This window comes from Conger conger, chromosome 6, assembly GCF_963514075.1.
Source record: "Conger conger chromosome 6, fConCon1.1, whole genome shotgun sequence".
Classification (NCBI taxonomy): Eukaryota; Metazoa; Chordata; class Actinopteri; order Anguilliformes; family Congridae; genus Conger; species Conger conger.
The window spans coordinates 19,068,855-19,077,982 of record NC_083765.1 but is presented as its reverse complement, the minus strand read 5'-3'; the positions used below and the strand labels follow the sequence as shown (position 1 = coordinate 19,077,982).

Genomic DNA, 9,128 nt, shown 5'->3' with positions numbered 1-9,128 from the left:
TGTCTCTTTCTTTGCATCCTCGTGGCTGGGCTGTAGGAGATTGTTTGGCGTGTGTGATCCTCTAAAGGATTTAAATCGGTATGCTAAATGAATTCACGTACTTCTATATTTTAAATTATACGCTGTTTTAATCTGAACACTTTATGTCCCAGTGTGTGTTTATTGTCTGGCCGAAGTTAAGACGCAACTATCGGCAATAATCAAGTTCCGCTGCTGAATCAGGAAAGGGTACGTTTTACAATATATTCTCTATTGTGTTTTGTAAACGTAGTTTTGTTAATCTTCTACTAAGGTTTTCTCCAGTGCCTGAGTGTTAGTTCTGCATACTTGACTGTATGATTAATTTATTGATGTATATTTGTAATGTTTGGTATTTATTGTCCTTCTTTGTATACGGACGGTACCATTCATGTCATGACGACGTACTTTTAAATTGCTTGCCATTTATTGTTATTTTGCTCTGTAGGCCAATTCGCTTGGAGTGCTGTATGGCCACTGATTACTGATTACCTTTCAGAAGAGGCCAGGATTCAAATTTGAAAGTGGATTTGTCCAGTGTTTTGACTTGGTTCCATTGTGTTTCTAAGTGCACCAGCCACAGCTACAATAATCTGTATCCTGTCAAAAACAGAAAATGTTTTCAGTTAGAAAACATTACATTACATTATTGGCATTTGGCAGACGCTCTTATCCAGAACGACATACAGTTGATTAGACTAAGCAGGAGACAATCCTCCCCTGGAGCAGTGCAGGGTTAAGGGCATTGCTCAAGGGCCCAACGGCTGTACTGATCTTGATCTTATTGTGGCTACACCGGGATTAGAACCACCGACCTTGCGTGACACGCGGCTGGCCTGCGTGTCCCAGTCATTTACTTTAACCACTACGCTACAGGCCGCTACATCCACTTTCACTTTTCAGCTTCTGTAACATTGTTTCAGTAATATTTGGAGTAATTCTAACTCTTGAAAAACACACCAAAGGGTTACCTTTCAGAAGAGACCAGGATTATGCCTGTAGTCAAAAGGATCAAAGAATAGTAACCATTTTATTTTGGGTATGTCATTTTCAAGTTTGTTAAGAAAAGGGGTTAATGTACGTTTGACCATTTTGATGAGACAATTCAAATGCGTAGGTCAAGCAATGCCAGAAACAATAGAGTAGCTGGGCGCTTGCGAGAAATAATTTGCAATCCGGGTTTGCATTCATATGTTTGACGTCGTGTTTTTGTTGGTTCTGACAGGGCTAAATTTATACCTCTCTGCATTCGAATCATGTTCAGGAATGTGAAGACTCAGATGTCACACAGGACTGACCAGGCTTGACAGCGATAACCTTTTCTGGTATAACAGAGGGCACGCATGACCGACCTGACTCGTGTGCTATTGGGAGGCACAAACGCTGGATTGGTAATAATCCTGTAATCTGTACCCCGCCTCAATGTGTACGGGACGAAAATATATTTTCACAGTTGGAACACTTTGCCTTTGATAGAAGTACCTAAATAAGAGGCAATGGGAGCAACACGGAAGACGGGGATGAACGCATCAGCTGGAACTGGAGTTTTTGTATTGTCCATGCTGTCAATACCAATCTCATATATTTTTAATTTTTTAGCTTATACAAACAGGTGAGCGGTAGTTATTCTACTTTGGATGTATACCAAACAATTTACACGGTTTGTAGCCCGTGTTAGTTACATGTTTTGGAACATTGAAGCATACGACCAAATACTGGAAGTGGACAAATAACGTTTTAACAATCAAGGTATAGCCAGATGTATAATTTCACTGTATGCATTAGCCCAGTCAATGATATCGGTCGTAGCGCAGCTAAAACAAAAACACTAAAACTAAAGTTATGTTTATGTCATATAATTCAGTAGTCTATTATCTGTCTTTTCTAGCACCGAAGCGCTTGTTGTGGCAGGGGCGTTAATTTTACTTATCATCGCAACGTCGGCTCGAATTTGGCTAAGGAAGAAGCCACCTAAAGATCCTCTTTTCTATGGTAAGACATTTTGATTATGACGAACATTTTGTTTCGTATTGTAGGTATCAAGATTAGCATCAGATAGATTCCATTCTGTTGCTGACGGAGTGTGATACAGTTAAAAAGCATGGGCAAATGTGGCGTGGGACAGTTGAATAATGCCGAGTGGTAGTACAACATAGGCTACATATTTTAGTTATAGTTTTAGATACAGGAAGATTTTTCGAGCTATAATTGTCACATGACGGAGTTGTTTACAGTTTGTGTGGTTCCTTTTTTCATAGCTGTTGTTTAAAAAAGTTTTTGTTGTGAATTTCTTTTTTATCACATGAATGATCATGGAAACATGATGCTGTGACGACAAACTACTACCCTTTATTGGCAGCTGTGTGCTACACCATGTTATATTTCTAAATGGGGAATAACGGAGAAGCATGTGAAACGTCACACACTTTTATATTTTTATGTATTTTGCCAAGATCTAAAGTGCTAATTCAGAAGATACTTTAATTTAATATTCAATGTCACTTTTACAGAAGGTTTTGTCATTTCACCCATACAAGTCTTTATAGCAGAGTGCCATAGAAATGATAGAGAAATTAAATAAACATGTGTTTGTTCTTATTTTGCCTTTTTTCCCCAGTTTATGCAATATATGCATTCTTTAGTGTGGTGAACCTCATCATAGGGCTTGAGCAAGATGGTATCATAGATGGATTTATGACCTTTTACTTAAAAGAGGTATGTACTGAATCTTATATTTAAGTAATTTTAAAATATGATGAAGGCCTTTGACTTTTGTACAAATATCTGCCAAACTGACTATGAAAACTTTGTTGAAATTTTGCATGCATGTTCCAGGCAGACCCTTACATCAACACGGCACATGGACACATGATTTCCTACTGGGATGGCTCTACGCATTATCTCATGTACTTGCTGATGGTTGCAGCGATAACATGGGGGTATTACTGTGTTTGCACTTGCTGTTTATCAGAAAGCTTACTAGAGAGAGTCTGTGTGATCACATTTGACAGTACAATTGCACATTAAAACACAAGGTACACAAACAAATAAGTGCCCATTTTATTAATGTGTACTGTTCTTGTGTAATGTGTAGTTCTTACCAAAGTTTCTCTTTGCTTGGCACATGGCCATCAAGAGAACCTGGATCAATACATATTCAGTGGATAGGCATCCTTGTCCTGAAGGTGTATATTTAGTAGCTCTAACTGACTCACAGAAAGAACATCATGACGGCTGCCATGAGCTGCAATGGCTGACATGGCTGTGACAGTAGTTTAATGCAAATAGACCTACATGTGAAGATATTTTATCTGCATCAGAGTCTAGACCGCTGAATTCCTCTCGACCATGAACTGCTGAGTCTTGACCAAATAAATACCACTCCAAACACACCATTCACATTTTCCACTCCTATTTCCTTCTGTGCTGATTGTCAGTTGTTAGCTGATTCATAATTTAGCAAAAAGCCATTAGATAACATATTGAATCAACGTTGTTAACATTATTTAGAGTCAGCAGTGTAAATACATTGCAGCATAGCTATTCAATGCTCCAAGTACAGTAGCTGAATCAACTGTGTTATTAAACAAGTGTCTTGTTTCTTGGAAGGGCAAGTTACAGAGCTATTGGCCTCTTCTGGGTGGGGTCCTTCTTAATGCGTGTAATAGTCTACATTCCTGGCAATGTTGTTGGTAAGAAAATTAAGTACATTTAAAAGCGTGTGGCTAGCATTTGCACCTTATTCGAACCTGTGTCCCAACATAGCCTATGGCAGCTGACTATGCACTCTTCTTACAGGAAAGTATGGGACCCAGCTGAGCCCACTGTTCTTTGTACACTCGGTGTACATCCTGATCTCCGTGTGGGCATGTTTTCGTGTCTTCAGGCAGCCCCCCACACTGGAGGCACTGTCCTCGGTGAGAGACCCAGACTGGGCACACATGCAAGTACTCTACTGGGGAATGGATAAATCTGTGGTTTGTTGCAAAATCTGGTTAGGGTGTTTGAGAAATTATCTTTCTGCATATGCACTTATTCTGGGAAAACTGCCAACAACATGTTTTATGTATAAATATAGTGTTATATCTAGAATCATCCAGATGACTTTCTGTAACAACAAGGAAATACATGTTTGTGTGTAGAAGAAAAAAATCAGCTAGCAGCCTTGCCTAGTGAATGACCTTTATACAGACAAGCTCTGGGGAGAGTTAGCATTTCAGTCTCAGCTACTGAGACCTCCAGATTAACTGTTTTGTTGTCAAATATGGATGCATGCATTACACATACAGACATGAAAATGTTTTGTGAACTGAAAAAGACGAAATATGTATAGAAGAACTTATCCACCAACAATGTTCATTTGTGTAGAGCATACAGGAAGCCCACCGGCAGAGTCTGGTGCAGAGGCCACTGGATTTACTCTTTGCCATCTACCTCATCCTTGCAACTGCTTTCTGCATCTTCAGAGGTTTGGTAAGGCCAGTAAGGTGAAAAGGGTGATTTTGGCTGGATAGGTCCAAATATTATATTATGATATTTAACTTCTACTGTAGTTTCATAAAATATATGAAACAACAAAATATTTTTTATACCAGCCATGTCAAGCACCAAAAGCATTTTCTAAATTACAGTATTTCCTGTGCAATAGTTTTTTCCCAACTTAGCCCATAGATATAGCTATCAAATTTAGCTTGGTGTTTCCAAACCAAAATAACCTGGGAATTAGAGATGTTTTTGATATATAGATATAATTTTTCTCTTTCTATTAAATGTTTGCATTTTCTCCCCTATTCACCTGTGGGGCCTCCCTTTAAGACAACATTGTGCTTGTGTGGTCTTCAATGGTCAATGTTTCTTTTCATTCCTGGTAATATGTATACCTTTGATGTCTGTGCAGGAGTGTTGTCTATGTACTGCTGAGTGGCTTGGTAAAGGTGCTTGCTATGAACATAGGCTAGAGACTACAATGGTAGGTTTGAGCTTTGACTATGTTATTAGTCATCTCTGACCTGGAGTCCACTGTGACAGGTTGCAATAGGCCCAATTGGCCTGGCTTCTTCAGGCTACTGCCAACAATGCTGCCAAAGGCTACTGGGTGTCATCAGGGAGAGACACACCTTTGCTTTTCTTGTCCTGTAGTACTGGATGGCCTGTAGAGTGAGAAATACAGCAATATCTGACTTGTTGGCAAATGCACTGTGCTTTTGGTTTGAGTGGTGAAAACAATAACTAGAGGAGTGAAATTTGGGCGATTCCCAAAGATCTGTCTGTCGTGTATGCCAGATTCACTGCTATTATAAGTCTCAGAGATTTCCACAGAATGGCGGTTATGTCACGTAGAGTACGCTGGAACAAATGGAGATGCAGCTGATCTCAGGCACATGAGATTGGAATGAAGGAATGGCTCTGTGTAGAGGACCACCTGTTTATCATGCCCTGGCCACTATAGTTAAGCACCGTAATCCCAGCCCATGGGACTTCTGCCTGTACACAGTGTGCAGCACTTACCTTAGTTCAGCATGAGTGAGGTACCAAGGGAGCGAATATTGCGACACTTCTGTCTCAGGTTGCACTGGACTGTCCCACTCAGTGGTGTCACGATTACCTGCAGCACTATGAGCCTTACCTGAAGGACCCTTCGGCCTATCCAAAGATCCAGGTGAGAGGAGACAAGGCCAGTCTCAGGCTCTCTTGTCATTGAAATAATCTGGACATCAGAAGAGTTAGTAACTGACTGTATGTATTCTTTCCCTGGTGCAGATGTTGGTAAACATGTTTTACTCTGTGCCGTACTACACGATAACGCTCTATGGGCTGGTGGTCCCAGGCTGTGACTGGATTCCTGACCTGACACTAGTGCACTCCGGAGCGCTAGCACAAGTGAGTCCATATATAAACGGTTATCAGACACTCGATATATAAACGGTTATCAGACAATATATGAACGGTTATCAGAGTACAGTTATTTTCTTATTTTACAGTTATTTTCCAAACATTGATCAAAATGGTGAACTAAAAGTTCAGAAATTAGATTTGTATTATCAACAAGAGAAAAGAGAAATTTTGATAATGGGATTTGATTATAATTTTAGATTATGGGCTGACTGATGGCTGAAAACAAAGCCCATTTGACCAATACCCCTGCCCTCATCTGAACACTGTATGTGCCAGGGACAGCCTGTGCTTCTCAACCCTAAATTTAAGATGTAATGGGCATGAGTCAAAATGATCATTAACTTTATTTTGGAGTCAAAAGCAGGGCCTTTCCTTTGACATGTAGCGGTGGTGCTATTCTTTAAATGCCAGCTGCTCATGCTATAAATAAGACCAAGGGCCCATAGTCTAAAGCTGGGTGGGTTTCTCTGGACAGTTTCCCTTATCAACACAGTGGCTTTAAAACAGTACAGTAACAAAGTCCCAGGCCACACAGGTGTACTCTATACATCAAAAAAGATCATGTAAACATGCTATGTGTGATTGTGTGAGTGTATGACCAAAATCATTTTAAGTTGCCATTGATGAGGAAATGTATCAGATAAAGAATTGTAATTGTGAGAGCCATTATTATAATTTTCCACTATGGTCAACATTAGTATAATGGATAATAGCAAAGTTATTAGTGTTAACCTTTATCTTTACAGAGTGCGTGTAATTCTCTTTGCAGTAAAAACCTGGGGAATTGATGTGGGTAGGGAATACTGGCTGGGGTGGGGTATGGTAGTGGAAGTACAGCATAAAGCTGTAAATTGGGAAATTTGACAAGAACGATGGCATTAATGCTCCAGCTCTTTCAAAAAGTGAGGCGGGATGTTTAATGAACCAACTGAATCAGGACCATGTCTTTACATCTCTGCACTGGCATATTGGATACCACTTCAGGCAGAAGGAACACTGCTCATTGTTGGCTCAACAAAGTTCTCATGACTAGCAAGTCCGAAGGAAGCTTGCTCAGTTTCAGTTGTTTGCCACAGTGTAGAGATATTCTGAATCATGAAACACATTACGTCTCCTCCCCAGGCCCAGTTCGCACACATCGGTGCCTCCCTACACACCAGGACCCCCTTTGCCTACAGAGTCCCAGAAGCCAGCAAGACCCTCTTCCTGATGGTCAACACACTGTACGGCCTGATACCCCAAATTCTCAGCTACCGCTGTGTTAACACCCCCCACTTCTTCCTTAAGCATAGACAGGACAAAAAGGACTGAATGGAGCAACAACAGATATTCTGTAAAAACCTTGGAAAATGTGTATTATTTTGAGGCACAGGATCAGAACAGTTTGAGATTCAACACTGTAGAGCAGTGGTCCTCACTCCTGGTCCGGGAGAGCCGCTGGGTGTGCTGCTTTTTGTTGTTATGCAGCAGTATAAAACTGTTTTTTTTTCTTTCAGTTTTATACTGAAAAAGCATCAGTCTTTTCACTGAAAGGAAAATTTATATCCTATTTTGTACTTCTGGGGTTTAAAGTTTTAAAATTATTTTTATTTACATTACTGCCACGGGTAAATATTGGATTCGTGATTTTACTGAATTGATTTTACTGATTTCTGTCTTGTTTCCATTGTTTACTTTTAGTTTGAACTCTTTGAAACATAACTTGGAATGGTACTAGTTTTGGGACGAACTCCTTTACAAGGATCAAGGGCTTATTAAGTTTGATAATTGAACATATTTGCTACATTATATAAAGACATATTATATTTCATTAATAATACTTTTAAATCTGTAGGAAACAGTACAATTATTTCACTCCATTGTTTTATGCTTTTAATTCAAATCCCAGACTTTAATATTGAAGTAGTGCCCCAGGTTCCTTTAACCCCTTAAGTCTCACAGGCGAGCCTGGTCTCACTCTAATTTGATGACAGGTGACCAAATGTTCTGACCACTGAAATCGGCCTGGCTCTGTGTTCTGAAATCACCCCTAGTGGTTGAAGTTAACCGTATGTTAACCAAAATTGACGCACTCCAACACGTGTGTACAAAACATTTTCGTGTCTAAATTAAACCATAACCTCTGTTACAATTTCTTGCCGTTTGCCAACGGATCTATTGTGGCCCTGAGTGGGACAGTCCCATGCAACCTAATCTATTATTTAATATATCTCTTCATATTTTATATCTATTATATTTCTCCTTGCAATTGCAGAATGTCATCATGGGGTGTTGCTTATCCAGGATTCGGTATATGTGTACCGATTTTCAGGGCATGAAAAGCAGTGCAATCATGTTGCACAAGGGTTTTTTTGCATTCATTTCTTTTTTTCATGGTGCAATTTTCAATCACTATTGTTACAGGATATACTGTTTGAAAGCATTAAAACTCACAGATCTAGTTGTATAACCTATTTTAAGATGCCAGTTCCTTATTTTCTAACATGTGGGTGGTAATACAAGCATGGGGGGGGATCTCATTTTGGAAATCCACATACTTCAAGAAATAAGGTAATGTCAGTGTCCTTTTCATGACAAGCAGACCAAAGGCATAATAGTTTCTCATCCTAAAAATGTAGAAACGTAGATTGAACGTCCATTGTTTCCTTCAAATTTCTCTGGAGGAATTATCGTTGTCCGTTTCGCCATTGCATACTTACTACATACTTAAAGAACTGACTACAGACATGTTATTGAAGTGATAACTGAAAAGCATTTTAGCTAATGATATTATGTTTCCAATGGTTTGTTTGGCTTGCATAAAACAACACCGCATTTTTTTTTGCCAGCTAAACGAAACCATAGCATTTTCAATACACGCACTAATACTGTTGTACTTTGGCACAAACAGTTCTTGAGATTTTATGCAAAAAAGGTTGATGTTTTAGAACAAAAAAAATTATTTTGAAATGTCTACGTTTAAAAAAAGAACTTACTTTGGAGGAGTTCAAATGAATCTCGTCTGAGTGAATATTTCTGAGGAAGACACACTTGACTCCACAATAGAAGGCATTTTCAGTGACATGACATTTTATATGCGTGAGCATCTAAATACATTCTCAAAATATTTTATTATTATTCAGTATGCTCATAAATAAGGAGCCAGCCTGCTTTTGAATAATAAATAGCATGTGAAATTGTGGAATGTATTTGACTTGTTGATGGGGGTTGGGTAT

General features: G+C 39.2%; 1 protein-coding gene across 2 annotated transcripts; it reads left to right on the top strand.

Annotated features, from left to right (window-relative positions):
• Positions 1–936: 936 nt before the first annotated feature.
• LOC133130681 (transmembrane 6 superfamily member 1-like) lies at positions 937–8,366 on the top strand. Of its 2 annotated transcripts, none has more exons than XM_061245433.1 (11): positions 937–1,057; positions 1,244–1,630; positions 1,907–2,010; positions 2,636–2,733; positions 2,854–2,957; positions 3,628–3,710; positions 3,817–3,935; positions 4,387–4,491; positions 5,585–5,677; positions 5,779–5,898; positions 7,036–8,366. In XM_061245433.1, the coding sequence occupies exons 2-11, from the start codon at positions 1,515–1,517 to the stop codon at positions 7,222–7,224; spliced, it is 1,131 nt and encodes a 376-aa protein (XP_061101417.1). In that variant the 5' UTR covers positions 937–1,057; positions 1,244–1,514; the 3' UTR covers positions 7,225–8,366. The 2 variants fall into 2 exon arrangements, with proteins under 2 accessions (XP_061101417.1, XP_061101418.1); XM_061245434.1 differs by lacking the exons at positions 937–1,057; positions 1,244–1,630 and adding exons at positions 1,635–1,767; positions 2,378–2,435.
• The last annotated feature ends 762 nt before the right edge of the window (positions 8,367–9,128 follow it).

Bases quoted from the DNA above. Each gene is read 5' to 3' on its own strand.
- LOC133130681 (XM_061245433.1), top strand. From the start codon at position 1,515: ATGGGAGCAACACGGAAGACGGGGATGAACGCATCAGCTGGAACTGGA. The intron at 3,711-3,816 runs GTAAGAAAATTA...CTCTTCTTACAG, and splicing joins CATTCCTGGCAATGTTGTTG to GAAAGTATGGGACCCAGCTG. The intron at 5,678-5,778 runs GTGAGAGGAGAC...TCCCTGGTGCAG, and splicing joins CGGCCTATCCAAAGATCCAG to ATGTTGGTAAACATGTTTTA.